This window comes from Homarus americanus, unplaced genomic scaffold (genome assembly GCF_018991925.1).
Source record: "Homarus americanus isolate GMGI-L3 unplaced genomic scaffold, GMGI_Hamer_2.0 scaffold39675, whole genome shotgun sequence".
Lineage (NCBI taxonomy): Eukaryota > Metazoa > Arthropoda > Malacostraca > Decapoda > Nephropidae > Homarus > Homarus americanus.
The window spans coordinates 13,698,300-13,714,213 of NW_024736071.1; the positions used below are offsets into that span (position 1 = coordinate 13,698,300).

The following is a 15,914-nucleotide window of genomic DNA, read 5'->3' on the forward strand; positions in this document are numbered from 1 at the left end:
TTCAGGGGGGGGGGAAACTGATACTAATATGGAAAAAATAAAGGATTTTCAGTATTATATGCATATTATTTGGAATGCACTTTTTGAGGCAGACAATCTTGGAAAGGAGGGGGGAATGACATTCTGACATATGGTGAAAGGGGTGCATGGGGCAAACAAGGTTGAGAACCACTGCCTTACTCAGTAACATGCTGACACACTTTTAAAAGATTTCGGTGAATTTTTCAATATTCTCGTCGGCCACCAAACCAAGAATTTTACATTTTGTGTCAATAAATGAGATCGTTTTAAGGTTTTACCCACAGATGAATCGAGATTAATGTGGTGAGGCTTCATCAACTATAATGGGGTGTAAAGCCTACATCATGTGGACTGACTGACTACCATGATAACATTAGTTCAGCTCCAATGGCTTAACTTAAGCTGTCATTTTTTTTTATTTAGTTGAATATTGTGGTGGAAGGCTTCAGCGCCGAGCCTGTGTATCCAAATGTTACTATCCATTTGTGTCTTGATGGGTCTAGTTTTCTTTAATACAGGAGGAAACTTAAACACCCGAATACGTAAACCTGCATATCCGGTAGGGGCTCACTGGACACCCTTCTTATATCCAACCCAGGCTTCTGAGAACTGAGTAAATATATTGATTCTCAGATTTCATTACATAGGAGTGTGTAGAGGAACTTGTTAAATAGCAGTGAGTAATTTACCACAACAGAAAGAGTATTACTGTACCAGTGTACAAGGGAGAGCTGTGGTGCTAACCCGGTTTGGGCGAATCCCCCCCTTACTGAGTGTGCCAGTTCACCTTGGAGTCCCTCCCTACCGCCCTGCCTACTGTTTTTTTTTTTTTTTTGTGCGGATGAACCCCCGACCTCTTTAATGCTCTCCCAACAAACCGTTTTCTAAATTTACCGGTAACTACACTTTACCCATCTTTCTACCTGTTTTATTTTAATTGACTAACCTATTTACTCGTTTTCCCCACCCCCTTGTGTGTTTGTGCGTAGTTCTCACTTTATTATTTCTGCTCGGAAATTATGTCTGCACCGTTAGTGTATGCTTCAGTGAGTCCTTGTTTCCTAATTGTGATGCTGTACCTGACCCTCTCCCATTGTTACCTCACACGTTTAAATTGTATGTCTTCGATTTTTGTTTACTTTGTTCACTAATTATGGTGTTTCATATTTCGTGTTTGTTGAATACTATTTATGGTCCAACTATATTTTAAAATGATTCATTATTTACAGTTTCTTCAGAGGGCCAATTATTGTTGTTATTTCCTGTGTCATCATTTACCGTTAACATGGTGCCCTTCTAAGACGACTGGCCTTCCTCCCCCACAGTCCAGTTTTTGTCCGGTATACCTGTTTACCCTTTTCATCCCTCGTCCACCAATAGTGACAGCAGTAACAATTTGTTTCTTGAGGCTATGTACTAGATTATGTCACCATGCTGCTACTCAATCCCACCATCTTCTATTCATTGCATGTTTTCTTTGGGCACTACATACACACATACAGTATATGTAGTATACTGTATATACAGTATACTGTACTTGTTTATATATACTGTGTGTGTATACATATTAACACCAGATTCTTATAATGGCCCTATATAACTTAGGACATATTATATAAAAATTACTCTCGTGTGCCCATCATGACTCACAGGTGCTCATGGTTGCCAAGTGACTCGCAGGTACTCATGGTTGCCAAGTGACTCACAGGTGCTCACGGTTGTCAAGTGACTCACAGGTGCTCATGGTTGCCAAGTGACTCACAGGTGCTCAGTCAAGTGACTCACGGTTGCCAAGTGACTCACAGGTGCTCATATGGTTGCCAAGTGACTCACAGGTGCTCATGGTTGCCAAGTGACTCACAGGTGCTCATATGGTTGCCAAGTGACTCACAGGTGCACATATGATTGCCAAGTGATTCACAGGTGCTGTTAAGATTGCCTAGTGACTCACAAGTGCACATAAGATTGTCAAGTGACTCACAGGTGCACACATGATTGCCAAGTGACTCACAGGTGCACATATGGTTGCCAAGTGACTCACAGATACTCATGGTTGCCAAGTGACTCACAGATACTCATGGTTGCCAAGTGACTCACAGATACTCATGGTTGCCAAGTGACTCACAGGTGCTGTTATGATTGACAAGTGACTCACAGGTGCTCATATGGTTACCAAGTGAGTCACAGGTGCTATTGTGGCTGTCCAGTGACTCATTGGTGCTCATATGGCTGTCAAGTGACTCACTGGTGCTCATATGGATGCCAAGTGACTCATAGGTACCCATGTGAATGCCAAGTGACTCATAGGTGCCAATGTGGATGCCAAGTGACTCACAGACACACATGGATGTCAAGGGACTCACGGGTGGTCATAATAGCCTAAAGTGAATGGCATGTGTACGGTGACCCTAATATTCAAACAGGAGGTGGTCGAGTAAAGTGGGAGGGAGGTGGTTGAGTGTACTGTAGTGGGGGGGTGGTCGAGTGTAGTGTAGGGAGGAGGTGGTCAGGTGTAGTGGGGAGTTTTATTAATTACAGAGTAGCATTTTGGTACCAAGAGAATTTAGGTCTCTCTCTCTCTCTCTCTCTCTCTCTCTCTCTCTCTCTCTCTCTCTCTCTCTCTCTCTCTCTCTCTCTCTCTCTCTCTCTCTCTCTCTCTCTCTCTCTCTCTCTCTCTCTCTCTCTCTCTCTCTCTCTCTCTCTCTCTCTCTCTCTCTCTCTCTCTCTCTCTCTCTCTCTCTCTCTCTCTCTCTCTCTCTCTCTCTCTCTCTCTCTCTCTCTCTCTCTCTCTCTCTCTCTCTCTCTCTCTCTCTCTCTCTCTCTCTCTCTCTCTCTCTCTCTCTCTCTCTCTCTCTCTCTCTCTCTCTCTCTCTCTCTCTCTCTCTCTCTCTCTCTCTCTCTCTCTCTCTCTCTCTCTCTCTCTCTCTCTCTCTCTCTCTCTCTCTCTCTCTCTCTCTCTCTCTCTCTCTCTCTCTCTCTCTCTCTCTCTCTCTCTCTCTCTCTCTCTCTCTCTCTCTCTCTCTCTCTCTCTCTCTCTCTCTCTCTCTCTCTCTCTCTCTCTCTCTCTCTCTCTCTCTCTCTCTCTCTCTCTCTCTCTCTCTCTCTCTCTCTCTCTCTCTCTCTCTCTCTCTCTCTCTCTCTCTCTCTCTCTCTCTCTCTCTCTCTCTCTCTCTCTCTCTCTCTCTCTCTCTCTCTCTCTCTCTCTCTCTCTCTCTCTCTCTCTCTATATATATATATATATATATATATATATATATATATATATATATATATATATATATATATATATATATATATATATATATATATATATATATATATCAAGTGATATAACAGAGCCATTTCTAAGCACTGTTGGTAAGCTGTAATATATGGCACACGGCCACCCAATGCATTGGTTAACTCCAACCTGGCTTCCCATGAAGAGCCCCAGCCCAATTACCTGGTACTCCAACTCCCTGAGCCCAATCTAAAAATTGCCTTGCTCTCGGCCAAGCATTACCTTTTAAGGGGCCACACCCAAGACTCCACCCACATTTCCTTTTCACAATATCACCTACCCAAATGTTTCAACATTGACATATGGCATCATAGTACTACCTGTATAAGCCTACACTCATTGGTTTGGATTTAAAATTGGTATACTGTACTATCTCCGAAGTATTTCCAAGCCAAGTTTATTTGTTTGTAATGGAAATTATGTTAGTGTACTTGCATCATTGTAATGTACTGTACTGTAGTTTTCAGGGGCTCAGGGTAATAAAATATGCTCATATGTTGATCATAGATACTTTTTAATGTGGAATTAACGATCAGTTTAATCTTACATGTTTCAATTAGTGTTACACAGTACAGTATTAGATTCGTTTTCATCTGGATTTAATCTTCCTAAATATATTTAACAATTGGATCAAAATTAGAGGTTTACACCTCTCTCTTTTCAAGGAAAATACATTATCTATATTTGTGTACTGTACTGTTTTTTTTTATTTATTTTTTGTCAAAGTTACAATACAATGATGGCTCTGAACTAAACCATTTACGTTATCCCAGAATACTGTTTAAGGGTGATCAGTTACCGGTATACAGTAGGTATGATAATGCAAACAGTACCTCTGCCTGGCTGTGGGGTTGTTGTTCTGTTCTCACATACTGTATATTGTACATTCATTGTTTATTTCATGGTTTCTCTTACAATCACTTATTTCTCCTTTGTGTATTGCCTGCTGTTCACTGATTCCCTTGACCTTTGTCTGATCTTTCCTCGAGTCACTGATATGCTCTGTATATTGTGTGAATTGGATAAGGTGGATATGAAAGAGTCTTTGCTATATTCTTTGTATACAAGGTGAGGATAGGAGGATTTTTTCAGTGCCTTTTTTTTTTTCATTTCCGTTGCACATACAGTGCAGTGTTTCCTATTACCTTGCTTGAGGTTTGTTGCCATTAACCAACTCCAAGTGAAAACTTAGATTGGAAGAAATATAATGTGATAGAATTAATGAGGGCTGTTCTTTATTATGGGTAGTTGGACTAGTGAGCTTATGGCTCAATTCTTGATTTATGTACAGCACTTTATATTGAACATAATGATTTGATGTCCACAAGTTATGGCTGTACTGTACAATACTGTATGAAGAAGTTGTCCAGCTGGAACATCTGATGTAGCACGTAAAATCACTTTACCTATCAATCAAAGTAGAATGGTCATCGCTTACTACCCAGAAAGTGTGACCCATTACAGACTGTCCAAAGAAAAAAAAGTAACTTGCAATTTTGTTCAAGTTTTTATTTGTCCAGAATACCAATAGGTTTATTATTGTTCACTTAGGTGGATGTCCTTGAAGCTGTATGTAGTCTTGGTACATCAAACTCTGACATTTTTGTATTTCTATGTTCACATTTTTCAACTGAAACTTGTAATTTATAGAGTTCTGTACAGTACTGACTAATGAAATACTGTGTGATAGATATACAGACTTTCTATAATGACACACACACACACGTACGTCTAGTCTAGTCTAGTCTAGTCTTCTGAAGCATACACCTTAAGCTTAAGTTTGTAAGTTTTCTTTTTAATGGGATGGAGCTTAATACAGTACTGTACTGTACTCCCACCCTACCCCAGAAGGGAGGACAGATACTACATAAATTTTAATGGTGTACTGTACAGGTATTTACAGTTTTGAGGTACAGTACAGTAGTTACATATACCTCATTGTAAGCTCAGGATGCATTCTTGGAGAAGAGAGCTTTCAGTGGTTCAGCTTTCAACTTGATTTGGAAATGCATTCTTAACAGTGTTATTTAAAAGTTGTGATTGATATATGATGCTTAATTTGCCTGCTAATACACAGAGGTAATTAATTAAAGAATAAATCAAGCACATAATACACAGCAAAATCATTAACTAAGTGGTGAAGACACTTGTTCGAGTGAGTGCCAACCCACTTGAGCAATGACAGCAGAGGTCGGTACACACGAGTCCGTAAATGTCTCCGTCACCAATCCCTCACCTTCTTCTTCCTTAAGGTGGTTAAAGATGCTTCTTGCTTTTCCCATGATGATAAACTAGCTTAAAGCATGTGGCACTGAGTCTGGTCTTCCACCCAGACACTTTGCTTGCTCAGCCAACATAAACGAAAATGGTGGGTGTACCCAGTTCATTAGAATTCACAATTTTTTACCTGTTTTATTGAATTAAAAGAAAAAAAAGCCAAGTGGTTAATAGTGAATCAGCTTTCAATGGGGTATTAATGTACGTACAGTAGTGCAGTAATATACTTTGACAGAGTAACTTTCATCCTTTCATATACTGTGCCAATAACTTCATTCATCTTCATTTAATTCAAAGGGTTATAGGTTATTGTTTTCAAGTATTTCAAGGTGGCAGAAAATACTGTGAATTCCTCTTCAGTACAGTACTTGAATGTTTATTTTTCATTCTTCATTGTTGAAGTTTTACCATCAGCCATTGAAAGTAACTTAACCCTTTGAGGATGGTGATGGCAACTTATGGTCATTGCCCTCTGTAGGGGGAATATAAAATATTAAAACATAAAAACATTTGAATCCAACCATAAACTCTTGATTTACACCATCAAAGTTCATGAAATAAACAATTATAGTACTGTAATAAATTCAATCTCATGTTGGAGCCTCATAAGTGTACACATGGCTGGTGGAAACTGCTTCATCACAGCCAGCATATTCTTCATCCTCTTTCCTAAATTTCCCCTCAGATTCACTTGTCAAATCTTGAAAGTTACCATCTTCACTTCTACTGTATATCACTATGCATCCTTATCTCCAGAATCAAATACAGTACAGTATAATGGTATAAATTTCCACCTGCCTGGGGTGCCACATACAAGCAGATATGGTATGTCTTAAGTCAGTCATGGTCCATCTAATACTAATGGGCAAGAGGCCAACTTTGCCTCAGGTTAGTTGTCAGAAGCTCTTCCAGAAAGATGCTCAGCAAATACAAAGCTTGGGAAATTTTAATTTGGCCCACGAGAAATATTTTGCAACAGTAGGACCCTTTGTACGTACCTTTTGCAGAATATGTCTGCCAGAGAATAAAATACGGGCCTATAGATTGTCTAACCACGTACAAATGAAAATGCTCTACCATTCAGTTCAGTGATACCTGTACTGTATTGATTTGTGTGCATTTCTCTTTAAAAATTCCTCTAAACTTCTACTGTAGTTTGCATTCCTAAATAGCCTTTTATTGATATATTGTTTTTAATTTTCTTAGTTTGCTCACTGATTTTCATGTTTATTTACAGCTTGCACAGTGGGATCATCCAGCTATGGGACTATCGTATGTGTACAATGGTGGACAAGTTTGATGAGCATGAAGGACCTGTGCGAGCAGTTTGTTTCCACCAGCAGCAGCCATTATTTGTGTCTGGAGGAGATGACTACAAGATTAAGGTTATACTATATTTGTCTTGGTTTACTTTGACATCTTGTTTTAGACCATTTACAGAGATAAATCACAATAATGTACTGTATTTTATGTCAGAAAATAACTGTACAGTACTACCTCATGTAGGTACCCTTTCAGAATCCCTTTATAATGCTACAAATACGAAATATCTGTACAGTTTTCTCCCCTTCTCTAGATATTTCTTTGTTACATGCTTGATAATAGATGCTGTATTGTCTCTGTTGTCACCTGGGCAGACATTATCTCCAACTGCATATGTAATTACAGTACCAAAGTCTGGCCTTGGTAATTACATATGCAGAAAATATAATGTTGGAATAAGAAGAGAAAGATAGAATGGAAAAATAAAAATAGATGATACAAAAGTGTATATGTAAGGAAACAATCATTACTGATAGAGTACAGTTGTTTGGAATAAGTGCCAAGCCACCCAGGGGGATGCTGTGTCACGGTGACCAAAGAAGAATCAACAGTAGAGAAGTCTTCATCCCATAGCATCAATGTTAAAAATGACACAGTCTTGCCTCTACTGTAGTGTAACCTATGAACACATTTTTAAGGTTGAGCATTACAGGGTACAGTATTTGATTTTGCACATTAAAGATTTGGTGATGAACAAATTTGGTCATACTGAAAAGATTAAAATTGTCTGAGGAATTAATGAACGGAGAGAATAGAGTGAGTGAAGGATGGCTGTCTGTACGAAAATAAAATAGGAAAGGTACACAATGTGATGCAGGTAAATGTTTAAATTAATTTGATGTGTAACTGTATTAGAATGAAGGTGGTTGATTCCTTGTTGTCAGAATTAGGTTTTTAGTGGGCAATGTTCCAAGACCACCAAAATAAAGAGGTGAATAGTAAATTTTAAGTGAGTCTGGATGTTGTGTATGTAATTCAGTTGAGGGAGATAAAATTATTTGCTAATTGGTGATTTGAATAGGAAAATAAAGAGTACCTAGAGTAATAAGGTCTTTGGGTATAGAAAGAAGTGATTGGATTTATGCATGGAGCTCATTTTTTTATGGGTATAATAGATTGACACAGACATAGAATGGTGTTGAAGGTAAAGCACCATTACATGTACTGTCGTGTTGTAAACTTGATTAATGAATAAGTAGAGGCTTCACTTGGGGTACTGTCAACTGACAATGGAAGGTGCTGTTGAAAGAGTATAAATATAAAGAAAATTATTCACTGAAAATATCATTATTAGTATTGATAAAATAAAATGGAGAAATAAAGTACGTACAGTAAGATAAATGAGTTTCTAGGGTGGAATTCACTCTTGAAAATATTAATGGCATGTGGGAAACACTTAGCAATGACTGCCTCTGTAGGCTCACACGGCACCAGATGTAAACATGATCATTTGCTCGTCCAGTAGTTTTGAACTGCACTAAATTGTTGAAATCCTTATAAACTTTGCCCTGGTATATAGTTTTCTACTTCCCAAAGGATTAAGAAAGGTAAGAGAGGTTGACTTGTTAAACATTCGGGTTGTTGACACTAGGTCTCAAGATGTAATGGGCCCTTTGCCATTACCCATGGTGCATCCAGCTGTGCCACAATATGATAAATATCTCCTATAAGTTCCAGTAGTGTTTCCTATCACAATGCAAAAACTCTCAGTCCATCAGGTTTCTAATGTATAGTAAGCTCCACTCCTGTGTTTATCACTAGTGTTGCCAGGCCTCTCTCTCCCTGAGGTGTGAGACCCCAAACTTGGAAGTGTGAATTCGAAGCATTCACTAGTGAGGGGAGGGGTGTGTTGGGGTAGGTGTCTTTCTGTGAGGGGGAGGTGTATATCAGTTTGGAGAGATTACAATGCAGAATAACACAATACCGACAGGGTTTCTGCAGCGGAGTGTAATCATGTAGTGTTAGCCAGATGAAAATACTGAAGTTACTTGTTTTGATAACTAATTAATCTCTTCATTATCATGTTATCTCATCTATTTTATTTTTGCTACCACCAGACTTTTTTTCAGCTGGGGAAGTTCCATCTCATAGTAAAGGGGTTACACAAAACTTTGCTTTTTCTACAAGATAAAGATTCAAACATATTCATACATTAATCCATTTGCTTATAAAGGCCCCCTTTTTGCAAAAGAACACCTTACCTACTGTAGTACATAAATTCATCCCCTTGTCATTCTATTATTAACTACTCGTATAGTACTATAGTGTACAGTATTTTCATCTGGCTAGCACTAGACGATTACTCTTAGCTGAAGTAACCCCGTTGGTATTGTCAAAGTATTATTCTGCACTGTAATCTATCACAACTGATATACAGGGGAGCCCTCAAGTTCGCAGATTTTTACTTCGCGGTTCCCGGTTATTTGCGGATGACACCTTGGATGTACCCAAGAATGTCTGTGGGTAGTTTTAAAGTTGCCAGCATTTTTGCGAGTGGGACAGGGAGCCTTTCATTCTAGACAGTAATTTCCTTTATCGGTTTTGTAAATATGTGTGTGTGTAGACACACACACACACACAAAACACATACCAATACATGCGTGCGTTTTTTCTCTCTCTCTCTCTCTTTCTCTCTCTCTCTCTCTCTCTCTCTCATATACTACTACTACAGTAGAACGTCGATATGACACGAAATAGGTTCCAAGAGAGGTCACTTTAACCCGAATTCGCACTAAATCGAAGTGTTGTTTCAATGGAATAATTTAGTTTGATACTTGGGAGAAACACAAAATACTAAAAAGACTGAGAGTCTACCCACATGCACCTCAGCCCATCTCCTAGAATAAACAAAACATTATTTTTTTTTAGTATTATGTTAAAACAAACACTCATAAATCAACACAGCTAAAATTAAGGGATGCGAAATGGTCTGTTTACTGGCTGGGAAGATGGGGGGAGGGACAAAGGTGAGGTGATATGTTTGACAGTTGATGCCAAGGTCTAGTGCTTATTTATTTATCTGTCCTAAAGAGTGACTAAAGACTTTAAGTCTAAAGCACCAAACCCTGGCTGAGAAGATGACATGTTTGACAGTTGGTGCCAAGGTCTAGTGAAGTATTTAATTGTTGATTTATGTCCTTTAGCTTCAGTTTATGTTTTTTGCTTATAAAATGTCACAGAAGTGATCGGGGAGAATATACAGTCGACCCTCGTTAAAACGGACTAATAGGGGGGAAGGGTGTCCGTTTTAGCTGATTGTCCGAATTAACCGATTTAGGGGTTAATATTGCATAATATTGCATTATACAGCTATGTGTATGTTTATTTGAATGCCCCGTCATAGGAGTCCGTTTTCTCTCACTTCAGGACGCCTTGGTCGTCCGTTTTCTCTTAATCTTAGAGTGCACCAGTGACTTTGTTATTCCTTAGTAGTGACAGAATTTGATATTGCTACTGGGGTTGCAATTGTTGAGGCAACTTAGGTATGTCTGATTACAGTTGGAATATTCAAGATCCATTGTGAGTGATGTTTAAAGCTTCAACTGTCTTTATGGTTGGTAAAACTTGTCAAATCTGTCAGTCTGAGTGGCATGTGTGAGGCCTTGTGTTTGTACAACCGCTAAATATATAAATATATAATGTTATGGTAATTATCAGAAACACACATAGGCATGACTAGGTTTATTACAAAGTGATGAAAATTATACGATCAATACTGTACAGTGGGTAGTCCACAAAACATGTAGCCATGTCTCTTTATTTGAGTGCCCTGTCATAGGAGTCCATTTTCTCTCACTTCAGGACGCCTGAGTCGTCCGTTTTCTCTTAATTTTAGAGTGCACCAGAGACTTTGTTATTCCTTAGAAGTGACACAGAATTTGAAATTTCAACCCCAATTGCAACTGGGACAATCCCAGAACCAGAAATTTTATACGGACAGTTCAGATTTCGTCCGATTTATCCGAAATCCGGATTAAAGGGGTCCGAATTAACAAGGGTCGACTGTAATTTACATTGCTGGAATTCTTTTAAGATAGTGATTAATTTGAATATAAACATGCCATAGTTTGCATTAGACAAAAATTTTAGTAATCATTTAGTATATTATTTTGAGTGCATGTACAGTACAGCTTTGCCCTAAAGACAGTGTAGCGAGCCCAGAGAAACATTAGGCGCAAAACTTTAAATATGATGCGCCAGATTGGCTTGCGCATAATAGGAAAGATTCCCTTTAAATTAAAACATTGTCCTTAATGGTAGGTGTCGCTTTAAATCAATAATCTTAAATTGAATCGGTTTAAATCAACGTTCTACTGTACAGGTAAAATAAATAATTGTCCTCAGGGAATATACATTTCTTTGTATGCAAGTAAAAATGTAACAAACACACACCCCCCTCCCTATCCACAAATATTGTTTGCGGATTTGGCTATTCGCAGCCATTTTGAGAACCTAACCCCTGCGAATTTGTATATATCCCCTGTACATATCCCCCACACCCCCCTAGCACATATATACCCCCTGTACATACCCCGACACACCCCTCCCACTCACTACCGAATATTTTGAATTCACACTTCAGAGTTTGGGGTTCACACCTCAGGGAAAGAAAGCATTGGCAATGTTAAGTGGTAAATGCAGGAGAGGAGCCACCTATAGGTAGTTATAAAGGTACCATATATGTGCCACAAATAAAATACTCTGTACTCTAAAATTTTGGTACTGCTTGATAATTTTTGTATATAATTGACAGGTATGGAACTACAAGTTACGGAGATGTCTCTTCACATTGCTTGGCCACTTGGACTACATCCGTACAACAGAATTTCATCAGGTTAGATAAGTTATACTCCACCTCATAGTTGCTCTATGCTGTAAAGCATTTTAGCCTCTCTTAGTCCCCTCATATATATACTGTATATATATATATATATATATATATATATATATATATATATATATATATATATATATATATATATATATATATATATATATATATATATATATATATATATATATTTTTTTTATATATACATATATATATATATATATATATATATATATATATATATATATATATATATATATATATATATATATATATATATATTGTATATATAATTCTCTAAGTTGGGTCTGAAGATAGGTACTGTATACTACTGTACTGTATACAGGTATTGTATGTATGAGTGCAAGGGTAGGCACTTTGTCATGGGTGTAATGAGTGAACATATCATTGTCAATAACCTTATCCTTAATTAGCATGTCTTAGTTTGTGAAGTATTTATGCTTAATATAGTGTTCAATTTGTGAGATTGGAGTTAGTTTCAGTACAGTACTTAGGACACTTCAATGTTTCCATCGTTTACCATTTTCCTGTGTTTAAGTGTGCAGTACTGTAATAGCCTCTCAGGTAAAACCATTTCACTCCCTCTGGTATTGTGAAGTTATACAAATTTTTCTTCATCTGTTGATGTTCTAGAACTTTACCGACCATTTTGCTATATACAATAACATCTCCGTTAACCGGAATCCCTCAAGCCCGAAACTCTCTCATAGCTGGAATTGAAATTTTCTCGGAAAATCGTTCTCTCTCTCTCTCTCTCTCTCTCTCTCTCTCTCTCTCATATATATATATATATATATATATATATATATATATATATATATATATATATATATATATATATATATATATATATATATATATATATGCAAGTAAATCACTGTAGGTGCGCGTGATCTAGGTATATGCTGATATGCCTTGAGAATTTGCAGTCCGGAATTCATCGATGAGGAATACAAATATACAGGTAGTTCTGCTATAACGCGATAATTGTGTTCTTGTAAAATATCGTGTTATAGAAAATCGCGAAATAGAAATAACAGGGCTTATGGAGAAAATAGGGTTAGGTGCAGATTACTCCAAATCGAAAAAAAATTTCGTAGTTAGCCTAACACAAAGGATAGCACAGTCTAAATAAATGTTACATTCATATCTAATAATGAAATCATACAGTAAATGTTACACTTTACCTTGAAAAAATATGAATTTAACTTGATGGGGGAGAAGGTTAATGTTGAGGTTGAGGAGTCATGCAGACAGGATTTGACAATTGTCATCGTCATCATCAGTATCATCATCATCAGGTGCAGTTTTGGATGCATGGGAGGGAAGAAAAAAACGTCTAATTCCAGAAGTGGATGGCTGTGGTTCAGTGTCTTCAGTCTGCTTCTTGGGGGTTGACTTAAAAAAGACGTCTAATGTTTGCACTAAAGGCAACCACATCATCAGGATTTTCAGCTTTTTTCTTTAGGTCCTCATATATTGACAAGGCTTTCTCTTTAATGGTGAGGAAGCTGGTCCCAGATCGCTTTTTCGTTTGATCTTCTATCCAAACACTTAGAAGCCATTCCATTTCCTCAAGTTCCTTTGGCCGTGATCTTACACTTTTGCTAGCTCTCTTGGTTTTTCCAGCAACACAGCTTGCTTTAATCTTTGCTGCATTGGCTCTAATGGTGCGCAAAGTAGACTCCTTTATTCCCGTTGCACGCACAATATCACATGTTCTTTCCTTATTTTCAAAACGCTTGACAACATCAAGCTTGCCTTCAAGTGTTATAGCCTTTCTTTTACGATCACCACCAGAAATGCGATCACCAGAATGCTTCCCCGAGATATTCTTCTTTTCCATAGTCACAAAATTGGGGAAACAGTAAATCAGAAAGCACTGAGGACGCTTAAAAATTTCTCACGTCTAGCAAAGTGAACGTGTGGAGTAAAGAGAGCGCAGGTCTAAAACGCTACGTATTTTGTTTTTCTCTCTTAGTTAAAATTTTACATTTTACATATACTGTACAGGTATACTGTATACATAAATATTACATAAATTATTTCTGCAATTGTTCACAAACAAAACACATAAATCAATTGAACATGTGATGTCAAACGTGAACTGTAAACACTGCATAACCCCGCGCCAAGCCACAGCACTGTACATACTGTACAGTACACTTTAAACGCTACGTATTTAGTTTTTCTTTTATTTAAATTTTTACAATTTACATATATATATATACCTGTATAAGTAAATTGTAATTTACATATTATTTATATTATGCTAGAGCGCCCACAAAACATGAGAAACGTTTGAGTCCCCCAGTAGAGATGTCCGTTCTCTATCCACTCCAGGATGTCCGTTTTCTTTTTGTGTACTCGCTCAGGGACTCAAGTATTTCTGTATATGACACAGGATGATAAGGGAATTTGAATTTATTTGTTTATTTATTTATATATAATATACTGTAATATATTAAATATACTGCAAGTATTTTCTTTAATTTATATACGTGTTTCGCGAAAAAGGGAGGCTACATTTATGGTGATCGTTAAGGACCAAACTCCGAATCCATGACGTGACTTCTGTTCATTATTTATATCCTAAATTTACCACTGTAGGTAGTTTCAAGAATTAATGCAGTCATTTACTGAATATTCTTTGCAAAAAAATGAATTTTAAATGAATTATTTATAGGAGATAAATATATTGATCAGTAAATATACAGATATGCATTACTGACCACCTCCGAACACAAGGACGGCTAAAAATAGCCACAGGCGGTCACAGTCAAGGTCACTTTCCCTTTCTTGTCACTGGCAAATGGGGGTGGGGGGGGTGGATGATAATAGCAGCTGTGTTTATTACGGTATGTTCGACTGGTTTATAATACATTTTTATTATTTTAATATACCGGTAATCTTCATTTTAATCCAGCTTCCCAAACGTAAGTTTCAGTATAAAATAATTAGTGGTACTGTAGGATCTTGTGAGTGGTTTACTGTATACATAAATATTACATAAATTATTTCTGCAATTCTTCACAAACAAAACACATAAATCAATTGAATATGTGATGTCGAACGTAAACTGTAAACACTGTGTATGATGTAAAGAGAGCGCGGGTGTAAAACGCTATGTAATTTGATTTTCTCTTTTATGTAAAATTTTACAATTTACTTATAATATATAGGTATACTGTATACATAAATATTACATACATTATTTCTGCAATTGTTCACAAACAAAACACATAACTCAATTGAACATGTGATGTCGAACGTGAACTGAAGTCACAACAACCGTTCGAGTGGAATCGCGTTAGAGCAAACGAGTTCGCGTTTTACAAATATTGTTCCTCAATTCATAAATCGCGTTCGAGCAAATTCGCGTTGTCAAAACACGCGTTATAGCAGAACTCACTGTGTATATATATATATATATATATATATATATATATATATATATATATATATATATATATATATATATATATATATATATATATATATATATATATATATATATATATATATATATATATATATATATATATATATATATATATATATATATATATATATATATATATATATATATATATATATATATATATATATATATATATATATATATATATATATATATATATATCTGCATAAACCATAAGAAGCTCATTGTGTGTTTCTGTCACTGTCTTGCCAAGCTTAAAGCAAGATTTCATGTTTGACCATTACTCACACTGCAACATTTCGACAAATGCACCAGAAGCCACAGACACGTCCTCATTTAAAGTCATGCTACAGTGTACTGTAATCGTGGTTGGTGGCAACTAGGAGGGTGGATGATGTAAGCTCCACCCATCGACCTAACCACTATTCACTCATTCCTTGGTAGGTACCATTCACCAAAGTTTTTGATCACCCCTCGTATATAACTGTGCAGTATAAAAAAATATATATATATAAATAAAATAATAATAATAATAGAATTAAAAAATTGCCCCAAAGACTTTTCTCACATTTGTGTCTTTTTAAGTGAAGTACAATACCATTTATTTGAGGAAAAATATCATGTAATTAATTCCTAGGTATGTAACCCCAAATAATATGAAGCTGATGGCAATATTAGTGTGGGAGCAGCAAGGCTGAGATGTATTCCAAAATACTCTC

At 36.8% G+C, this 15,914-nt stretch overlaps 1 protein-coding gene across 2 annotated transcripts in view; it reads left to right on the plus strand.

The window, feature by feature from the left end:
• The window catches only part of LOC121871806 (coatomer subunit alpha-like), a 169,997-nt gene that overhangs the window by 51,419 nt on the left and 102,664 nt on the right, over positions 1–15,914 (plus strand). For both annotated transcript variants that reach the window (XM_042374305.1, XM_042374306.1), the window contains exons 2-3: positions 6,816–6,963; positions 11,655–11,735. In XM_042374305.1, the coding sequence (XP_042230239.1) occupies positions 6,816–6,963; positions 11,655–11,735 (229 nt within the window). The remainder of the gene's footprint in view (positions 1–6,815; positions 6,964–11,654; positions 11,736–15,914) is intronic.